At 38.4% G+C, this 22,172-nt stretch overlaps 1 protein-coding gene and 1 long non-coding RNA gene across 4 annotated transcripts in view; one reads left to right on the top strand and one right to left on the bottom strand.

The window, feature by feature from the left end:
• The window catches only part of LOC124179618 (rhotekin-like), a 73,062-nt gene that overhangs the window by 25,929 nt on the left and 24,961 nt on the right, over positions 1–22,172 (top strand). Inside the window, exon 1 of one of the 3 annotated variants that reach the window (XM_046564202.1) lies at positions 15,688–16,913. The exons of the other annotated variants lie outside the window; for them this stretch is intronic. Coding sequence (XP_046420158.1) covers positions 16,716–16,913 — 198 coding nt within the window. The 5' untranslated portion in view covers positions 15,688–16,715. Of the gene's footprint in view, positions 1–15,687; positions 16,914–22,172 lie in introns of those variants that run through there. 3 annotated transcript variants of the gene reach the window in all.
• On the bottom strand, positions 11,472–15,264 carry LOC124179620. Its single transcript, XR_006870111.1, has 3 exons — positions 15,163–15,264; positions 14,561–14,687; positions 11,472–12,082 (listed from the first exon to the last, which is right to left on the bottom strand). It is a non-coding gene; the product is annotated as an uncharacterized LOC124179620 (long non-coding RNA).

The following is a 22,172-nucleotide window of genomic DNA, read 5'->3' as shown; positions in this document are numbered from 1 at the left end:
AGTCAGTCGGCGAATAATATCGATCGCTGACGAATTACTCACCCGCCCGATTCAGTTCGATCGCTTCGTCTCTGGCACACTCGAAATCGCATACATTGGCATAGGTGATTCCGTTGCTCGCGCAAACCGGGGTGTAGTCCAATGTGCATGCACAGACGGTTCGGCCGTCATTTACTTTCACCCGTACGGCATTTGCAGTGACGCATAGGACCGCAAGGAGGAAAAGGGCGCTCTTAGCAAGGGTCATTTTGCTGTGATTTTACTGGAGAAGAGAAAAAAAAGATAGCCGTTACGAATGCGTTTGGGTTGTCGTTGAAATTACAGACATGGTTGAATTTAGATAGGTCAACTTCTCAATCACTTCGAGATGACTACATAAAAACCTCTTTTAACCCTTTGAGTTGTCGATGTTATTGTGCTGAATCAACTTTCAGGACAAGATGCGTAGTATTATATCGTTTTCGGAATCGCTCATTACGAATCTGATATTAGATTTCAAACATGCAAGACGACGGATGCAATGTGGTGGATGAAAATTTCAAATTTGATCGATTACAGTCGAAAAACTCTATGCAGAGATTTTCGGGTCCGCTGATTGGATTTGCCATGCTAAATTTTCAAAATACGATTTCAGATTCGTAATCAGCAACACCAAAAACGTACAAATTATGCAAAGCATGTTTATGCGTAGTGGGGTAAATTTATCGGAAATGAATTATTCTCTCAATTTAAAAAATTTTTTTTTGAAATCATTTTGCTTCTAAAAATAATTTGCATTGAATCGCAATAATTACTCTGGAGTATTGAAAGCCTTGTAAAATATATATGTTTCTTTTACCTTCTAATCTACATTTACAAGACACATACCTAAGCAATTGAAATGAAAATCCCTAAAGAATTTTATTGTATACAAAGCTATGTGACGTAAATCGTACCAAAATTCATCCAATCATTCAATCATATAAAAATATCAACTATCCATTCACAAGCACGTATGTAAAATTACAATGACGTATAATTCTATAAATCAGTCGTCTTTCTTGAGTTTAAATTATATATAACGTAATTAAATCCTCTTCTTCAAATTATCTCTGCTGTTTATCATTTATTTACACCAGATCTCTCTTTAATTTGATATTTCTCGTCGAAATTTATCGCTATAACAGTGACTTAACCGGCTAATTTTTTGCAACACTCGCCGCTCGAAGCTTTTCAATGCCGACATGCTAGTTAAAGGCGTTTACGACGATTAGCGTTTTAGAAGAAACATATTTTAAGGATCACTTTACCCTTTTATTTTCTGTTCCCGACGATACTTCGTATAGACACTTTTTGCTAACAGACTGATATAATTGTTATTCCACTTATAATTTAGCAAGATGTTTTATTAAATGACGATTCAGCACGTCGTCGTGCTTACAAGACAGATTAGCAACGAGAGCTTGGCAGAGAGATTGCGACTTTTCCAGAAGGTATATGCAATTGGCTGAGGAACACAACACGTGATCGACCCCATGGGTCAAAGTCTATTCAATTCTTCTTATGATCTACGCGGGTACACTCGAATCGTTACAACCTGTCGGTATACTATCAGAAATGGTAAGAAAGTGCCAAGAAATATGTTGCAAAGTTCTCTAAATATACAAAAAAAAAAAAAAATTGTCGTATTGGTCTTTGTTGCATTTTCAGTTGTATGCTATCGCAGGGCTAATTTACTTGAAGAGAGAAATCTAACACCGACGAATTAGTAAGAATTGACGCTAATATTTTACCAAACATATCTTACTTAATCCGGCAAATATCTTGACGGTAAATTGCAATCTTTCGAAAAATTAATTTGACACATATCTTTCCATTATGCGAAAATATACTAATAGATAAATGATATTTATTTTTTATGGGCTACAAAGTGAAAATTATCGGTAGTTTTTGATCTTTATTTCTTTATTATAGGGTATTCTGTGCTAATTTGAAATCATTTCATGTCGACCTGCAAATTCTTTTTCTCCAAATTTTCACTAATATATCGTCCCCTTGAAGGAAATGAGATTCAAATTAAGTACAGTAGGCACAAACTACATCGTAGATAATACCGGTGCTCTTGCCAAATTGTAATAAAGACACTGTTAGAAAATTTTAACTAAACATAATGTTTCAGCAGGTCCACTTTATATTTGTCACATTTCTGTTAGTGAATATCAAACACATTTTTGTAATATCAGCACTTGAATCGTCATATCAACATTTAATTTGTCATTTTTACATTTTTTTTTCTTACTTTGCAATACATTAAAAATGGTTAATTCAACCCAAAAATTTTAGTGGACCTCCTAGGGCATTTTATCTCTAATCGTGTATCCAGTAATTTCTCACAGTTACAATTTCTTCTATAAATAATCGTCAGGCTGAAGTTTGGAACGTAATTGTAACGACGCACACTTTACGAAAATCATTGCTTGGTAACTTTAAAATCATTCAAAACTCAGTAAACCATCTAAGTAAAATTGATCTCAAGCTGCAAAATTTTGAATTTTTCTCCACTGTTTCATTATGGTAATATTGATCCGGCGATAAAATATTTACACTAGAAATTTATCTATTTTAAACGGCATTAGTCGACCCCCTTTGTGTTAGGATATAAAATCGTGCATCGGTAAAGATTTTTATGCATTTTGGAACAGATTTGGGGACGATCCGGTAAAAATTCACCGAAACCTATTTGAAGGACCATCTTGACGTAAATGTACTCTTCTACATACGAATTCTGTTAATGAATTAAACGCAACGTGTAAACTTTAAAATCGTGGAATATTGTACTTACGAATTAATCAAACTGGGCTAGCGATTGGTAGGAATTTTCTTGGTACTAAAATTCTTGTCAAATGCTCTGGCAGGAGACGAGACGCTGAATTACAACGTCAGGGACAGACAGACTTAATCGCAGAAAAGAACCACGATCAAAGTATATCGTTGTTTATCGATCATTGATAAGATTAAGCCGCGTGTTAATTTCTGATTTGCTCGTGTTTGCGTGCTCATCGTTGTTCCGCCGTTGCCACACAAGATTCGAAAACAATTTGTTAAGCTTAGTCTGTTTTATCCCTGCAAGCTCATTTATCTTGATCGATACGATCCGCTCGGCGGTATTTTCATTGCGAATAAAACATGACTGCCTCATTGAAAGCTGACGTTCTTTTTCTCACCAGTATTTCGCAATCATAGCGATAGCCGGCCTCCTTTTCATTCCTCCGTGATTTCATTGACATGTTTTTATAATGTACCGTGATGCGGAAATTTATTACTTCAATTGCAAGATCACGAACTCAGCGAGCCAATTTTTTCCTCACTGACGTTTATTTCCGACCGACGTTTTCGTTTGAATATTATTATTTTTGTTTTCAAAAGCATTTCCGATCGACACCTAAAAGTAGCATCAATAATATCGATAAACAGATTACGTATATTCTTTTATTTCAAGTTTACGTTTTCGCTTCATGAATATCACATTCAATAATTTTCCGAGCGACTTTCATCGAGTGTGATCGATTTCTGCGAGTATCCTCGAGATCCTGACAGACTCTGAAAATTCTAAAAAGATCGTAACTTACCTGCGATTGCTAGAGAAAGTTGCAGAACAAAGAATACTCACCTACCGGCGGTCGACAAAATACCGCAAAAACTTCTTACCGTCGTACAGCTTACGGTGTGTCGCCTGTTTTACCGACAGATCAAGGATCCATGTGAGAAATGAACATATGCATGATATTTTCATACATGCGAGTTGTACATAAATACCTGTGCAATTCTCACTTATATTTAATTTTTTATCACAACCATAAAATATGTTTCTGGCTTTTGAAATAAACGTGAAGATTGTAGGTGGAACTCGAAAAATGAAATTGTATAATCTACTTTTCGCTAATTTGACATCGGTGAAACGATAAAAATGTTACTCAGGACTTATTTCACTAAAAAGAAAAGATTTACTAAATTAAACAGAGCCATGTTTCAATTATCAAAAATCTTTAACGCACATCTCACACTTAGCTTGTCGACCAGACTATCGATTTTTCATCTCATTTCTATTGCGAGAAAACTCGGTGCATCAAATCATCTGCGTTCTTGGCCGGAGCACCAGTTCGCTGATCGACATTTCGCAATGATGCTCAGAGACCGTAGCTCGAAGGTTCTTGAGGCAGTGGGAATTTCTTCCACCGCGAATTCCCTCGTTGCAAAGTACCTCTTGAATTCACTCGACAGGCTCAAATTTATATTCCGAAATCCTTCACCACGCTGCCGTTATTCCGTGCGAAACTTTGCCTCGTTTCTCTCCTTGAAATGCCGTCTCGTGACAGCGGCTCGTGGCATTTGGTACTCCTACACTCGAGAGATTTGTGAAAAGGAAAACAAGACAAGATTACTAAAAAGCCTTAATTTCAAAAACTCGCTTCAGACACTCGTCGGCGTATCCTATTCGCGAAACTTTGATTGATCCCTAGCCAGCTAGTCCCTGGATTTTAGCTATTCGCTGAAAAATGCCCTGATTTATGCCGTCTAAGATTCGGTAATCTTCCAACATCAAAACGACACGCTACAACATATTTAATAATCGATGTCTCCAATCTTTCATGTCGTCGTGCACTGCTTGCTACTTTTCTGTCGTTGTAAGTTTCGCACGTTTTCCGAGACACTCTTTTCCGTGGTCCAGACTTTTGTAGTTGCCGTGAAGAGAGCTGGACGTTCAATGTCGCGAGACAAGCTTCACAAGTACCCATCCATAAAGAGTCTTTCTTCCTTGTTAGAGACTTCAGGCTTGAGGCTTTCAGCGTCAAGTGCTCCAGACGTCCCTGACACCAACTTCCGTACTCAAGGCGATGAAACGAGACCGTCGATTTCATACATTTCCAAGCATCTGTTTCGGTGTTTCGTCTCGCTTCTTCAACATTATTTTAACCGAGAAGTTTGATTTTCTTTTTAATAGCATCGCGTTTCGCTTCTCGTTTATTTCTCCTTACCGCAATCCTTGATTTACCTACATTTATTTCAAGTCCTCACTTCCTGTTTTATCTTCTTTTTCCGTTGTATGCTAATTACTACATGCTCGATTCTTAATTTCTAAAATTAAGATTTGTATACAATTATATTTCCATTTTTCACCCTCCCAAGTATCGAATTTCCTTTTGTTCTTTTCACATTCCTTCGCAAAGTAACACGGTTTCCGATTTGAAAATAAATTTTTGTGCGTTGATATTCTTTAATTCGCCCAAGTAGAGCATATTTTCTGCTATTTTTCATCCATATCCGGGATTTTTATGAGATAATTTATTGAACTAACTGTTACCGCTTTCGACATGCAACAGTGATATCTTAATTCTTAGTAAATCTCTGCAGAAATCTCTTTCTTTTTGAAAAATGTTTATCTTTTACTTTTCCACCTGTTTCAGGTAAGTTTCCAAAAATTCTGTACTGCATGGCAAAGGTCTAGAACAATCCCTGGTAAGTAGACTTACAGATTTTCCTCACATGTATCTGTCTCTCGATGTACTGCTCCTCCACCGGAAGCGTACAGTTTTAGATACGTTATATGTTACGTATCGCGTCATCCGGCAGTTTCATTTATCGCTCACGTCGAGAGTTTATTTGAAAAATTTTACGCCTGTAATCGTTCGCAGAAACGACATTATACGAATGGTACGTGCGGCTCGGTGATGAAGTTGATTAGGAAAATTCGACATTGATGATCACGCGATACGTATAATTAACAAATAAAAAATGGCTTCCTTCTGTACGCACTAAATCGTCTAAATCCTAATACATCGACTGAAATTACCTTTTTTAAATTCACATTCTGTTCACAATTCGTTGTTAAAATCAGTCTTTATACGAGACCGAAGTTAGTCGAGTCAACGCAACGAAGCATTGGAAAAAAAGGTGTTTATACTACATAGTGACGTTAAAGTTGTTGGATCTAAACGCATAAATACCTAGTAAAATATACCATTTTTGCCAGAGTTGTTGCGTATAATATAAGTATGCATATGTCTGTTCTTTACTATATTATAGAATGTGCGAAACGAAAAGTAGCTATTGGCAGTTGGCATCAAGGTTGTGGCGAAAAACATTTCCATTCTTCTCGCGGTTCACCGTGAACCGCGATAAACGATAAGATTAACCGTGAACATAACATGCAAACCGCGTCTACTACATATAAACATATTTTTTATCAGCTCGCGATTAGTTTTGCACGGTTTGTTATAAAAAATTTTCTCGGTAAGTTATAAGAACGCTTCCGTTGTTGACAGCAACTTTCAAACTTCTTGTAATTTTTCCTTATATAAATAGTACGGAAAACAAAAACCGTACTTGAAACTTGTTTTAAATCGGATCCAGAGCTTCGAACAAACTTGTGGAATTAAGATTCCGCGATTTCCAGCACAGGTAAAGAAATCTCCAATATTTGATGAAATTTAAAACATAAAACAATCGATTATATCTGCCGTCATTTCCGTATCAATTTATTCATGATTATTTTTCACGTTTGTTGTTATAACACCTATGGAGGCCCATAGGTACAGATGAACGTATGATATACAATCCTGTGTATAAATAACATTGCATGGACTGTAGCCTGGCATTCCGCGGCAAGTGATCTAAAAGTATACAGGCAAAAAAGGTACTAAGAATAGGTGATTGGTTGGAGCTTTAAATAGAGCCGTGCTTTAGCCGAGATCTCTGTGAGCCACTCGCTGCACTTCACACTGCGCCTCACTTTATTTATTTCACTATTCAAAAGTATTCGTTATAAGCAATTTCGTATCAACAACTCGTGCAGCCACTTTCGACCGATCGCTCTGTTCATTCGCTTCGCAATTGCATAGCTTGAATAAGCAGGTCCTTTGATATCAAGAATTCTTCTTACTTTGACTAAATTGTTACCAAGTCGGATTTTGTGCAACATGAAAAAAAATTTTTTAAACGAAATATTAACTTTTTCACTGTTATTGGACTTGAAAATCTTTTTATTGGTAATATTACGTTTGAGTTAAAATTCAAAATAAACCAAAAATGGCTGTACGATTGTCAAGGTAAATTGTTACAAAGATAAATGTTGTTTTTATTTTTTGTTTTATTTTAAGAAAATTTATCGTTTTCACTAACTATATTCAGACTCTGTAATTTATGCAGTGATTTGGTATGAATTGGTATTTCTAAAAATTGATATAAAAGTTTATGCTCTTGGCCAGAGTAATCGAGGCAGAAAATTTTACAATACGACAGCTGCGTATATTGTCATTAACGTTTGAAAACACTAGAAAAACAATTAAATTATTATGTAAAAATTTGTCCGGACGTGTCTAATTCGAAAAAGATATAGAAAGATCGGGAATATTACGCATAAAATAAATAGTGCAAAATGTGGAAAACCGAAAAAAGTCGGGCAACAAATTAATCCAGTCTTCGTATTATTTTTTTACATTTTATAGAACCGTTTATAGGCATGTTTTAAAATCTTCACCTGAGTAATTTTGTAAGCTGCTAAGATTTGCATTTTTACCAAGTATGAAAATGTGTGCGTCAAAATTAAGAATCAATAGACGATTGTTTACAAAATTGAATAGCTCTGGTTTAAAAATAATCAGATTTAGTAATCTGAGATAAGCGAAAGGTTTTTTCCCCGGTTGTTGTTTACAGAGTTGTTTTCAAAATTGTTTTCTCATCAAACAATGCGCCGTTCAACTCCTCATAGCAATGGTTAAACTCTATCCAATGACTTACGATAAGCTATACCAAGAAATTTGTAAACACACTTTTGGACTTGAAACTTATTTGCAATTCGTGTGACGAGCTCAGTTTCTCACGTGGCCCGGACTGGTGGCAGGAAATTTTCCACGGTATGACCGAATGTGATCGCATGTCAACTTATTTTTCGTATTCAGCCACAACCCCGCAATGTTTTCCAAATTCCACGCGCCTTGTCGCGCGTTCTTCGTTATCATGCGCTCAGCAATGGTTTCGACTTTCATTAAAAAACTTGTTTCCCAACATCAACGCTTACAGTGATCACTCACGTTTTCCGGCAACGATTATACGCGTCTGTGAGTCTTTTTTAAACTTGGTGATTTCGGTTTTTCACCATCTCCGCCACATGTACAGTGAACAAAATGTATCGGTACATCTTCGGAGGACTGTTTTACGTCGTATCAAAGGTAATTAAACTGTAACGATCATTGCTCGTCAGACGAGTAAAATTAACAATAGCAGGCCGATAATCGTTGAAGTTTTATCAACTGGAATGGTCTTCGAATCACCTTTTTCTTCTACCGAAGCACCGAAAGTTTCTACTTTTCTACGTGATAAATATTACTTCTTCGAATCGTTTACCGTTATTATCTGAACCTGTACCAATGCAAGGCCCGTGTGTTAATTTTTTACAAGTTAATTTTAAGAACGATCGCTTAGAAAAAAAGAAAATAAAAAAACAGTAGCGCTTATTTCATTGCACCGGTGTAAATGTGTGATTTATACTTGAGATTGCATCAGGGTGTAACATGCACTTTAATAAATTGTATAATTAAATTCGTTGATACACGTATATCACGCTGTATACTTCAGTTGCTATGCAGGAGCCATCAGAGGTCATCCCGAGTAATGAAATTATCTCCGTTTATCATATAAACAGCTACACTCCCATTCGTAGAAGGACAGAGTAATAATGCATGCGGCATCAGCGCTGCTAAAGCTTATTATACATATTAGAAGTGAGGACTCTTGAAAGATGAGAAGAAGTATTTTTGGTATTGGGCTTTAATTTCCGGCATTCTTGAAAGAAATATTGGAAAAGATTGGTAATTTTTAAGATTTTTCAAAATGATGTTATCATTTTCTTTGGATAAGGTACGCGAGGAGAGTACGACACGTTGAAATCTCTTTACGTCGTTCGTGTACGTCAAAATTAACAAAATTAATTTTTTCTACAATACGTATACCAAATAATCTTCTTTCAACTATGAAGCGATGGGGAGTAAGAATAACATTTCACAATCACCGTTCGTGTCCCGATACTCAGCACACGCCGCAATCGGCGGATATGACGCGAATCGCATGCATAAAACGTCGTTTGATTAGTTTCGTTTCATTCGAAATCCGGATGATGTCATCGCGACCCGACAATGAAACCTGTACCGATAGACAACAGGCAGAAAGTCATTCACAATCTGTAACAAATTATTACACACTCGCCCACACCCTTGACATTTTCAACAATGTTCGTGCAGGTTCTACAATCCACTTATTTTTCCTCACCGTGGAACTTATTTTCATGAATTCACTGCACCGAAAAATCACTTCTCTGTACGCTGATTGAAGTTGTTTAAAATTTTGGGTAATGATAGCTTTTGCTATTGCGTTTGTAGGGTGGCTCGCGAATATTCGACAAACATTTACGAGGTGAATACGGGAATATGGCCTCAAAGTTTGGAGTGAGAATCTGCTTTTCTACATTTTTTAAAACCCTTTTGGGCCAACACACAAGTACAAATTCCAACGGTATCATTTCCTAAAGTTTTACAGCGATTTCGCTACCCTGAAAAAATTAAAATATGCTCACTTCCTCGGCACTTCGAGTCCCTCAACTCGGCTTGGAATTGAATATCGGGATCTCTTTAAACGAAGAAGAAGCTCCACGACATCGAATACTTGACTAATCTTTACTCTATCGCTGATAAGACATTCGACGTAGATAATGAATTAGTCGTCCTGCAATCGTCAACCGTACACCGATATCTGCGTGTCTACAGAGACTATCCCATGTTATACTCCTCGTACTCTTGTGAATGATAGTCAGAGTGTGCAGCGAATCGTTCTGATTCATTGCGCTGCGTAACTCGATGGAGATTTTTTAATTGCTCACACGCTGTCCTCGGGTAACACGAGTGATGTTGGGGTAGGCAAGGGCGGAACAACCAATTATCACGTGCCCTTTTCAGACCACGTTCGATGCGGGGGGATTCTTCTCATGCGCGATGATGTGTCGACGGTGCTGCAATTTTCCAAAATTTCCAGTGTTAGAAATGCGGTGTTGAATGTAACACTGAAAATATCCCATAAAAGTTCACACTGTTTTAGGGTTGATCCAAAGACCACTTGGTGTCAACAATCGAACGATTTACACCGATGATGTTTAATTTCACACTAATCGATGTGAACGTTTATGGACACCGTGAATTTTCTAACAGTCTCGGTTTGTTGTCCAGACAATTCGTGGATATCTGATCAGAGTAAAGTAAGCTCAAAGATATTAAAATCGAATCAGAATTGCCAAAGTTTACGTTTTATAAAGTGTTAAAACCTTTTCTCAAAATTTCGATATCTCAGCTTGTGCTATTCGAATTTGCTCATATTGATTTCCGTCACGCGTAGTCTAGGAATGTTGTTTCATTCTTGTTAAATGATTATGCAATACGAGTATAAATGAATATGAGGAAAATAAATGAACGAAGTGGCGACTGGTCGAGGTCCAGATCAGCTATTCGCTGTGTACTTACGACTGGTGGAACTGTAATGCTCCGTAAAGACACAAACACACGTATAATTAACTCCGCAATCCAGGTCGGTGAATACCGAGTGCTGTATAATAGGATATAAAAAACCACGATGAGCCAAAGAGCGGAGTACGTATCGAGGATAAAGAAGGAATTAAAAGGTAGAAAAAGGAACCGACGATCAGCTTATTTAGCCGATGCCTGGGTTGGCTGGCTATTCGTAATTAGAATCTTTCACCGCAACGACTCGCGCTGCAATTGCTTTTTTATAGATGAACGTTGGACGCGTGCGTTTGTGTACGTGACAATGCGCCTCACAAAGTCGGCATGCAGGCTGATCGTTAATTCTTTCGGTAAGCATTTAAGCAAGTCTTAACGGTAACCACAGAACCACTCTTCCTCCGTATTCGCCACCTAGGCTTCTACTTATATATACACAATATACACATGCTGTAAATCTCCGCCTCTTTTCAACTAAGGTCCCGCAAGTTTATTTCGGAAACAGACCTGCAGACGAACGCATCTATTTATTTGGCTAACAGTCGCCTTTAATTTAACAATACATCGACCTGAATTAATCATAATCATGTCAAAAAATATATTGACGTGTGTAACATTGCAGGTGGGAAATTAAAAAAAGATGTAATATATTTGTTCCCTTTCGTTTCAAGTGAAAATATAAACTTCACTTTGACAAAGTATAACTTAAACGTGCGCAAATTCGTTGAAAGGAAAGTCCATTTTTACGTATATTTGAATCTATAATTTGACGTACTCCTCACGATGTTTTTCTAAAAAAAAAAAAAACCCGCCAAGTATCACTCGCTAATTTTATTATTTTTTTTTTCTGGATTTTCAATTCCATTGCGTAGCAGTTGCCAACCATTCGCTAGCAATCACGCAGTGACAGCAAACTTATAGTTGGGCGTCGAAAGCTGCATAAACAATTACACACTGCTTATATCTCGCTTGGGAAGATACATTAAGTTTCAATCATGCTTTTATTTTAAATTAACGGACATGTGCTTGGAAATAATACGTGAATTGAATCATTTTTGATAAAGGATTGCATAAAGCGATTGAATGCATACATTTTTGGTAAAAGAAGCTATTTTTGTGGCCAATGACCGAATTTAATATACTTGGCGAAAGGTTTTGCACCAGAGATGCTGTTTGAGGGGATGCATCGTGATACCATTGGTTCAGTTTTCTCCCCTCTGGCAGTAGCGCACATGGCTTGACGTATTTCAGAAGTCTGGTATGGGGTCGATACGATTCATTCGCCCTGCTCTTGCTCCTATCCCACAGCAGTTGCAAGCTGGCTGGTCGGGGGTTGAATCTCGTGAGGTCACATCCCGTCGCTCGTAGTTCCCCGCGGCACGAACATCCTGTTTCACTACGCTTCCTGCATGCGGATGTGCTACAAGGGACGCCGTCTAAGGGGTGTCAACGTCCACTTTCGGACGCTTAGACCACAGCAAAGGGATGTTGTGAATTTGATACTCTCCGATGCGCCGCACACTTCGCAACTTTCAATAGAGCTGTTGAGTTTGGAAATAATACTTCAATTTTACCCCCACTTGAAAGATTTGCTGCGAAAATCAAGCGAATTGTCATCCCGGAAGGATATTTATTAAGTCCAATTTTGATGGTTTGCTTTTGAAACTCGAAATTTTTTCAATCATAGTGGGACCGTTACAAAGAATTTTAAAGACTTCCTCCAAGTAATAATCGTCGTAACAACCTTGCTGTTGCGACGTGATTGCAAAATGTGTTTGGGTATACCCCGTACATAGGTTTCAAGTACAAGATTCTGGACGTGCGCGTAAGCAAAGTATAAATTCGATGTTATATCACTCTGAACGCTTCGGCACGATATGTAACTATATACGTTTACATTGTTCCTCAGCTACCTATCTTATGCACGGACGAAGGCACTTGGGTTCGATTTTAAGAACCGGACGTTGTTACAAACGCCACGTGCTCCGTGCACGAACTCGACGCACGTATCAAATTCCATCCTTCGAACGATCCGAGGTCTTGACGATTTTTAATTGTGAGGTAGGTGCGTTTATTCGCATGTATGCGACATGCACAACATACGTACCTAAAATAATCTTCCAATTTCGCAAGTTCGCGACGTTCTACACAGTTTTTATGATGGACGTGAGCCAGGTTTTCTGCATTACCCAAATTCCATCATTTGATCAATATTTATTACGTCATTAATCACTGATCGTAAATATGACTCAGTGGAAATATTCTCATGTCTTTGAATGGTCATTGATTTTCTGCGGTTATGAGTGCACCACTGATTTTTTCGTAATATTTACTGATATCAGCCAGTTTCCTCTGATTCACATTTAAAAAGTGAAGCTTCCGTAGTCTGTGTCCGGTTATTTTAAAACTTGTCGTCTGCTTGGTAAAATACGATAGCGCTGAAACGTTCCTCTGACTCAAACATCACTGCAGATATAATTGCAAGTCTGATAGTAATTATGTGGACTTTAATGAGTAAAAAAAAAAAATACGCGTTCACAAGTACATCGTAAAATAATGAACTGTACATGATATTGTCTGATGGTTATATCTAATCACTTCCCCCGGTATTGTCAATTCTATTATTAATTCAGTCTCGCTTCCTGTCAGTAGAATATATTGTTTTCTCCAATCGGAATTTCTATTCCAGTTGCAATGAAACTTCAAAAGAATTCATTACTTCCGAAGTCTCGATGAAGATAATTTCATCGGCTAATACGAAAATTAGTCTTTCATTTAGATTCTATGGGGGCCATAGCAGAGCCCGGATGTTATTCTAATCAATACATTTTTTAAATATCAAAAAGATGTAAATAATGCGTGTTGATCTAATTACTTATTTTGGAAAATTCAATGAAACCTATGCTTGAGAAAAACAACATTTAGTCTAATTGAAAAGAACTGTTTTTTGCATTTTGCCGAAACAAATAACGGTTTTCACTTAGAACACATTTCCCCTTCATATTGAACGAAGGGGTTTGAAAATGTACTTCATTACATTAAATAATTGCTTTTTACGAGTGTGACCAACTTTGTATTATCGGATTCCATCTCGAAATATTAAAACTTGTAAGTGATTGAGGTTATATTGAAGCATAAGATTAGAGCCTTATTAGTAAACCGAATAAGAAAAGGTAAGAACACCAAATAGATTAACGCGACGTGAAATTGACAGTTGAACCATAATGTTATTAATCATCCAAGGAGATGAACTGATACCGACAAGGAGAGTATCGGACCTCCGGATTACAGATTCTAATGAAACTTCTAGAAATGCCCGGTATACAATATAGTATTCTCAGTCCATCACGTACACATTTTTATTATCATCCCACTAAAAATCTATTTGTACAGATACTCTGCACAGTCGTGACTCTCGCTGTTTAGCAAACCGCTTGTTTGAAAAACTTTTGCGTGCTAGTTACGGTATAATTAGTTTCTGCGATAAATTTATTTACGTAATCGCTACATTATCGTAAGCTGAATTCAGACAAACGTTTACTCATAAGTAGCGTAGCCATTGTATTTTTTCTAAACGAACCCGCAAAGCATAATCTATACAAGTTGTCAAAAAGGTGTAACCTCATTCGATTCGAAATGCCTGTTACTACGTTATTATCCGTCATTCACGCAGCCGCGTTGTCACTACTTCGAAGCATATCAACCAAAGTTCTACCTATTCGTCCGTTGTTCACGTCGACCTGCGTCACGCGCATATATGCTATACATAAAACATGAACCATTGACTACACCAAGAACAAATCGTACGATTCATCGTACACCTTCAATGCCTTTTCCACGGATCATATACCTACAGCTACACCCTGTCTTATAGTTATGCAACAAGCACGGGGTTCGCTTCGCGAAGGAAACCATTATGGGAAGATCCCCGGCTCTGCGGCAGGTTTCGAGATTCATCCGTTCGTCATTGTGCCGTTCAACAACAGAAAATCTAGCAGTGACTGGCAGCCGGTTTATACCTGAGATCCTCTCTGCCTGCCCCTACGAACTTCCTCCGTCGTTCTTCCTCTTCAACGTGTCTTCGAACCCCGCGAAACAAACGAGGTGTGAACGTTTGAATCCACAACGTCGAAAGTTTGTTTGGAACTGCGGAAAGGATCAACGAGATGAAAATAATTGATACGATCTATTACGTGTACCATGTACAATTGTACACTTGGGGACAATGAATCTGAGACGGCTAATTTTTTGCACTAGACAATTATGTTGGCAACACTGAGAAACCAACAGCGCCACAGTCGGCCGAGCGCGAAACAAACTGAATCTCAATAAACACGACATAACCCATCACCGTCCAATCTAACCTCCTAACTGGATTGACAGGTCAACAAGTCATTATCCCCGCGGTATATTAAGATTAGATTCATGCACAACCACCGGTCATTGGCTATGTTAAGTTTATTCAGATTGAGTTTGTTCCGCGTTCAACCGACTATGGCTCGATAGGTTTCCCTGTGGTCCCAACATAACTGTCTAATGTAAAAAGTTAACCCTCTCAGATTCATTGTCCCCAAAGTGTACAATAAACACATATCCGAATGCCCAACCCGAGAAAACCTACGAGAATATTCTGTAGGGTAGATACAAATCGGTTGACAACCACTGCCGTGCTCATCGGCCGGCCGGCTGGTCCCTTTGTGGACGCACGTGCGTGTCCCCTTCCTCTTTCCTTATTTTTTTTCCTTCACTCTCTCCCTTGTTCTCCCCATTCCCCCCTCCCCCCCCCCCCTCCCTCATTCTCGTCTCCTCTCGTTGATTTGCCTTCCTCCCCACCCGTGGATCTCTCTCTCTCTCTCTCTCGCTCTCTCGCTCTCTCGTCGGACTCCCTGACGGCAGTCAGGCGTCATTGAGACACAGAACTGGCAGTGTACAAGAACGGCGTGAACGGTGCTGTGTACCAGTGATGCTGCCGAGGCAAAACAAATTCGGGGTTTCGTCGAGGACTAATTAATCGGCTATGCAAGAGTAAAGAAAATTCGGTGCTAAATTTAAGTGCGATACGTGTAAAATTTTCTACAAACGATTCCTCGTTTAGTTTAGTTTATTTTGTTTGTTTGTTTGTTTTTTTTTTTTTGTTTTTTATTTGAAACGTCGGTTCGATCGGTTGCTTCGCTTCTCTACTGCGAAAAGGAAATTTTTGTAACGAAGTAACAACCCCGAGGCAAGAAGCGGGGATACGAGAGTCGTTACCGCGTCTAATTGGGCGTCGCGGAGGAAACTGAGGATTTAAATATCGAAGAACAACAATATCGGCAGCCAGGCTGGCGCGACTAGGGATTTCCTGAACGCGAGCCAACCTGCGTTTCGTCCCCCCTTTCAGCCAATCTCCCGTAGTCGTGGTGAACCACGCGATGTTGAATATCCCTCCCCGTAGTAAGGATGGTTTATAAATAAATCTACGTCTTGTTGTGGAGGCTGAACGCGTTCGCTGGCTCCCCTGCCTTTGTTGCCACTCGGTGACTCGCCTTCTCCTCATCCTCCACCCCCCCTCTTGCCACCCTTCGCACTTGCAATCGGCTCGGATCGCCCCTTAGGAGATAAAAATCTCCGTTTCGAACGGTGCAAAACTTGGACAATTGCGAATCCGATGTCACTGATGTTGGCGTAAAGTGCGAATTGAATTAAAAACAAAAAAAAAAGAACTCGAAGCAGTCCGATAAACTGTAATATTAATAGTAGTGATTGTTGAAAAGCTAAACGTTTGCGATTTGTCGAATAGAGGAAGAGATCGAGACGTTGCCCACCTCTTACACCTGTGCTGATGTGAGTGTGTAGATTATATGTATTGACGGAATCTTGTTTGTCGGTTTAAATGGAAATAAGGTTACGTCATCGCTTTGATGTAGCCTCGCGCTTATCGCATTGTCACTTCATCTAGTTAACTGTGTTTTAAGAACAAGGAAAAAAGAGAACGTTCCGAACAGTGTCTTGTTATCACATCAGTGTGGTGAACGAATTCAAATTGCACAGTTCACTTATACCTGACCGTCGTTTTTTTTTTTTTTTTAATTTATTTTTTTATTCTGTGCGAAACTTGGATCAAGTTTATTGTGATCGTGTCGATTGTTTCGATTCGGTGTTTTTGTGATTCTTGATCGAATATCGGTAAGTGATATGGACTCGTGCTTTCCACCTTTGGCCGCGCTGAGCCTGCGGGATCCAAAGAAAACTGGAGGGCAAACCTTGGCCAAGAATCGTCACAGCAGTGGCGATAATACTGCGAAGACGCCGGTTCCCGGAAGTCCGGGAAAGATCGAAATCCTTCAAGATCTGGACCTCTACTATATACGGCAAATTGCTCACAACCTCAAGGTAGACCCATACGTACAAGCATGCTGTAGTAGACGCGGAAATTCACTAACCGCAGTGATCCTCGGTAGCGAAGTCACGCCTTTGTTGTTTAACCTCCACAGGATGCTTCGTAATAACCATTTCAACTATCCCAGAAGGTTTCGTTGTTTGGTAATTTCTTTTTTTTTTTAACGAAGATAACGAGTCCTAATTTTCCTCGATATATCACTTTTTCTATCCTCTGCCACCCCCGACTCCTTTTAGGGTCGACAACGTCACGGATATTCACAAACCACTCTGGAGTTGCTGAAAGAACACTCAACAAGATTTTCAATGTTTACGCTTTGTGTGACTGCGTTTAATAACGATTGTGCAAACTGAATTTCAGCCAGGACATGAGAACCACTGTTCCTGATCTGGGGTTCTGAATTTTCTGCTACCTTTTTTGTTTTCTTCTCTGCTAACTACCAATTTATTTAAATTGCTGCTATTTTTCGGGTAGGTTAGCAAATCACCAACGATTATACCGGTGAAGTATAATATGTATAGTTTAATTGTTATATTAATCTTTTGAAGTCGAAAAATTGTCTGTAATTGTTTTTAAGGAGATATAGGACCTCCGTCTGATATGCCAATCGCATTTTATTAAAAAAAAAAAATTTCCGGGTCATAAACTATCGTCAAACTTTGCGAAATGATAGCGATTATGGTTGCGTCTGTGGGTTGACTGACAAAAGTTCGAAAAATTGATGATAAGATATAGAAAGTTTGTGATTTAGTTACACTAACGTACCCTAAATCGAGTGGAAACTGTAGCAGCAAATACTTCGGTGTTTCCATCAATTTTCCGAATTTTTCTTCGTCAACACACAAAAATAGAATTTTTCATCTAAATATTGCTGTTTTGAGTCATATATGAAAATGTCGATAAAAAAAGACCTGAAGCCAATTTCGAAAAACCGCAAGGGTCGTTGACATCAAATCTTACCAAGCTCACTCAAATATCAAAGGCAACAAAACCATATTGTTAATAATTTCTGAGAGCCGACAGGTGACGCGGGCAGGGGGGATTTCTACCCCACTTCCTCGCTTTTCGCCCCCTTTTCGGACTGATGGGATTAGGTTCATTGCTTCGCGTATTCTACATCTCGACGTTTCGAGCACTAAAATCTGCCGCACCGATCTTCAGAAGTTGTCGGTCCATTGATCCTTTCCGTATCAATAGCAGCTATTCAAAGTCAACTAGATATTGAAGTGCGGAAGAATCATGACCTGCCCCACGGCATACTTCGACAAAAAAAATTACTTTCAATTTCTTTGCAACTCGTGCGCAGTGTGTATCGAAAAGATTTCTCACTGGCACAATTTTATTGTGTACTTATGCCAACAACAGACAGTTGCAAATTCATTTTTCAACAATTATTGTAATCAGCTAAATTACGGAGAGAGTAAAGATAAAAAAAAGTGAACGACCTACCAATTTAATTTAAAGTATAATTATCAAATCCAATAAACAATTCGAAAAGGTCAATAACCTTACTTTGTTAATCGCCGTATTGAAATACAAACCAACGATGATCATTGTTCATGTACATATTTTTATACCTTGATCTTTATTTTAGGTTATAAATATTTTGAACGTTTGGAAATTATATTCAAGATGTACGTGATTTTTTGTGCGGTATCTTTCAAACTTTGAACTCAATCTACGCGTCTCGATCAAAAAATCGTCAATTAAAACATAAATTATGCGCTTTCGCTGATTTGGAGAATTATTATGTTTGAATATTAGAACTAAGAATAGTATTGCTATAAATATATCCGATCCAGTTTAGTAACCCTGACCGTGCGCTTTACGTCATGAGCCATAGAAAAAGTCGGAGAGAAATAAATTATTGGTTTATTTATTTATTTATTAATTTATTCTTCTTATTTTGCGAACTTTTACCTGAAGTTCCGCTCCGCGCCGTAGTTCTTATTTTAAGCGTCCCGTAAGCTATAGTCGTAACTCGTAACTTGTGGCCTCTCTTAATGCCCACAACAAGGACACAACAGAATTCTCAGCTTCCAGTTCACAATCGGCTCGAGGTTACTGGCTCTTGGTCATTCAGATACGATATGTTCGATGTAAATCGCGTACACCGAAGAATTGTTTATTTATCTCGAGGTCTTTCTCGTTTCTCAACTGCAAGATGTAGTAGTATATGTTATCGAACGGTAACTTGGCGTATTGTTCTTACAATAAAGCAACCTGATGCCATTACCCTGTGTAAGGGGCAACGCAGTGATACTAAAAGTATCCCCAACGCTGCTCGGATGGAAAAAATAATCTTAGTTACTTATACCTAACGGCATATCGATTCCACTGGTGCCTACGACCATTAGCCCGCATCTATTAATCTACTCTCAACGGTTTCAATTTTCTCTGCAGGATGGCGATGATGCGCTGGCCATTACGGCTTTACACCAATAAACATCACATTTTAAACTTTTTACATTATTTCCGATGTGTTTTAGCCCGAGTACGTGAGTTTCGAATTCGTATTGTACTAATGGCATCGTAGAATATCCAAAAATTTATCGAATTTTACGAGTTCAACAATTATCGCAGTCTGTGTGTGTCAAATACAGCGAAGAATTATATCTGGAACACACCTGATAAGCTGAAGCCTGTTGCTTTATTGTTAAATCAAAAAGTCGTAAATCCTAAAAAAACTTTTTAGGGCGCTGCGTGTAGATTCGTAAATCAGAAAAGGCGTAAAAATCAAATGAATGTTTGAGGAGGTAAACAAAGTTTGTGATAGTAATTCTTATCCGCGCTATCTTAACGCACCTTACATTTTGTGTTATATCCTAAAGTGTCGATCGATCAAGCGTGTTTGATTTAAAATTTTCACCGATCTAAGAATAAACGCATATGGGTCAGTGCAATATTTCGCCTTGAGGTCGTCACGTCGTGTTTCCGGACCGTTTACCAAACTTCGTACATCCTGGAAGGATTTATTATCGGATCTTGGAAGTACGAACAACTTGCGGTTTCGGTACGCTCAATGGATCGGCACTTTAGGTAAATCAACTTCCAGCCATGTGTGAAATCGATTTCCGAATTCGATTCGTTTCAAAATACCTGCGACTTACGCATATCTGTAAAAACGATTTTTCAATCAAATAACAGCGAAAACACTATTGTACATTCATTCCTGTATTATAGTTTGATTAATGTGTATTTATGTAGTGCCCCCATTAGGCGTGCGCAGGCAAGGCCTTGAAACGTTTGAACAAAGTCAATATTTAGTGTTAGAGACGGTCGACAGACGCGCGTTGCCGTCGATGTAAGACGATTCTGAATACGATATTGCGGTACGAGATGTCGAATCACGCTAATGAAGTTTAATGTGATACCGATTGTGCGTTATAAATTTTTACTCGTACGGTGATCGAACCTACATGCATAGTCCAAGATGGAAAAGTGACATTGTCTCAAATTTAGTCCATGATTTACAATATCGAATATAAATATCGATAAAAACTATCCGGTATTCCGGATCTTTGAATACTAGATCTCGGTTACGAAAAAACAGCGAAGTTCTCAGCATCAAAAAGTATATTAAATGAGGCTCAAAAAAGAAATGCTGACCCAATCGATTCATCATACATTTTCTGTGTTCAAAAGCTCCGCGTTCAACAGACTCTCAGGCAGGTGGAGTTTTCTTCTTGTAATATCTGCACTTGACTTGCAGGAGAGGCTAATGGATTTCCTGTATGCATAAGCATACTTAGGTGGTCTCTTTCCCCTGCACAAGAGACAGAATGATCGAAATCTCATCTCAATCAATACGTTCGCTAACTTGTTCTGTAGGTTCATTAGCCATCGATCGAAAAATCGCGTAACGTACTCGATCAAGAAATTGAAAATAATATTTATGCCAAGTTGGCAAAAATCATTTGAATTCTCTTGCATTAGTTTTGCATATTCACTTGACGTTTTTCCTGCCACCTTGTGTTCACTTCAAAAAATGGTAGGTAAGGAAAAGAGTTCTTTACGATTGTTGATTTGGATTGGAACGAGTCCTCGATGATTGTTATCCTCAGGTTTTGCGATCGAATGGAAACTTGCTACAGTTTGCCGTATCAACATGGATCGGTCTCTAAACTTGATCTTCCTCCACAGTCTGGTGAACCGTAGCACCTTCCTCGCTAACATCTTAACTCCATCATTCAAGTGTAGAGTAAAACTAAGAATAATAATAATAATAAATAGAAATAAACTATAAGAAGAACTTTGAAAATTGAATTTGAGAACACGATTGCTGCTGAAAATATCCCACATCTTGACAATTATTGTGGGAATAGCAATACGTAGCTCGGGATTAGTTCGATGAGTATCCGCGACTTCTAAAAATGAAAAAAATCGGGCCCAGCGATGACCGATGGCTATTCAGCCTGCCCTGGATGTGCGAACCGGTGTTTGTGTCAGGTAGAATCCAGACTGACATCATCGTCGTTTATTGTTACGAACACACCCAATTATGAGTCAACGTTTTAGTTGTCCGTCGACGCCGGTGTATAATTCTTAAAACTCATTCCGAGTGCAGGATTACCGCTACTGCCGATCTTCACATGCCGATGTTACTTCTCTATTGGTCTTCGTTTTGGAACTTTGGGTCTCCAAATGTCGATGACGTAAATGGCTCTTAATTCTATTGACGCATTAGCAAAGGATCATAGTTTTAGTGAATATACGCATCGAAACAACAAGTGCGTTTGATTGTTAATGTGAGTGTTTACTTTTCACCACTTTAGTGACGAAAAAAAGGATTTTCCTTGAGCGTAGAGCTTTTAAGTATATTAACTTGAAATTAAAATACGGAGTCTTATCGAAATATCGATTCGCTTGGCTTGAATCGAACTAACGAACTGTCCGTTAGATTAACTGAATTATCTCGAAAACGGCTGCAGATCATTTATAATTTTCAGGGTGTGTACTCCGTCACTTAAATGCAAGATTAAAACTTTGCACTTTAGACTTGATCCGACTTCTCGTTATTTATACAGCGGTAAATGATTTTTAACAAACAAATAATGAAAAGTTGCGAGCAACGTAAAACAATCTCAGGCCTTACTAACTTGCATGTGTATGAGAAATAAATTTAATTCTTCAGATTCTATCAAAATTTGGTAATAAAAAAACGTACACTATTTAGTATTTTGATTTCGCCCTTCACGATAAGTTTTGCAAAATTTCAAAGAAACTTTGAAAGTTTACACAGACTTAATAAG

The sequence above is a fragment of the Neodiprion fabricii genome, chromosome 4 (genome assembly GCF_021155785.1).
Source record: "Neodiprion fabricii isolate iyNeoFabr1 chromosome 4, iyNeoFabr1.1, whole genome shotgun sequence".
Classification (NCBI taxonomy): Eukaryota; Metazoa; Arthropoda; class Insecta; order Hymenoptera; family Diprionidae; genus Neodiprion; species Neodiprion fabricii.
The sequence above is the reverse complement of the archived record's forward strand: the minus strand, read 5'-3'. Positions and strand labels throughout refer to the sequence as shown.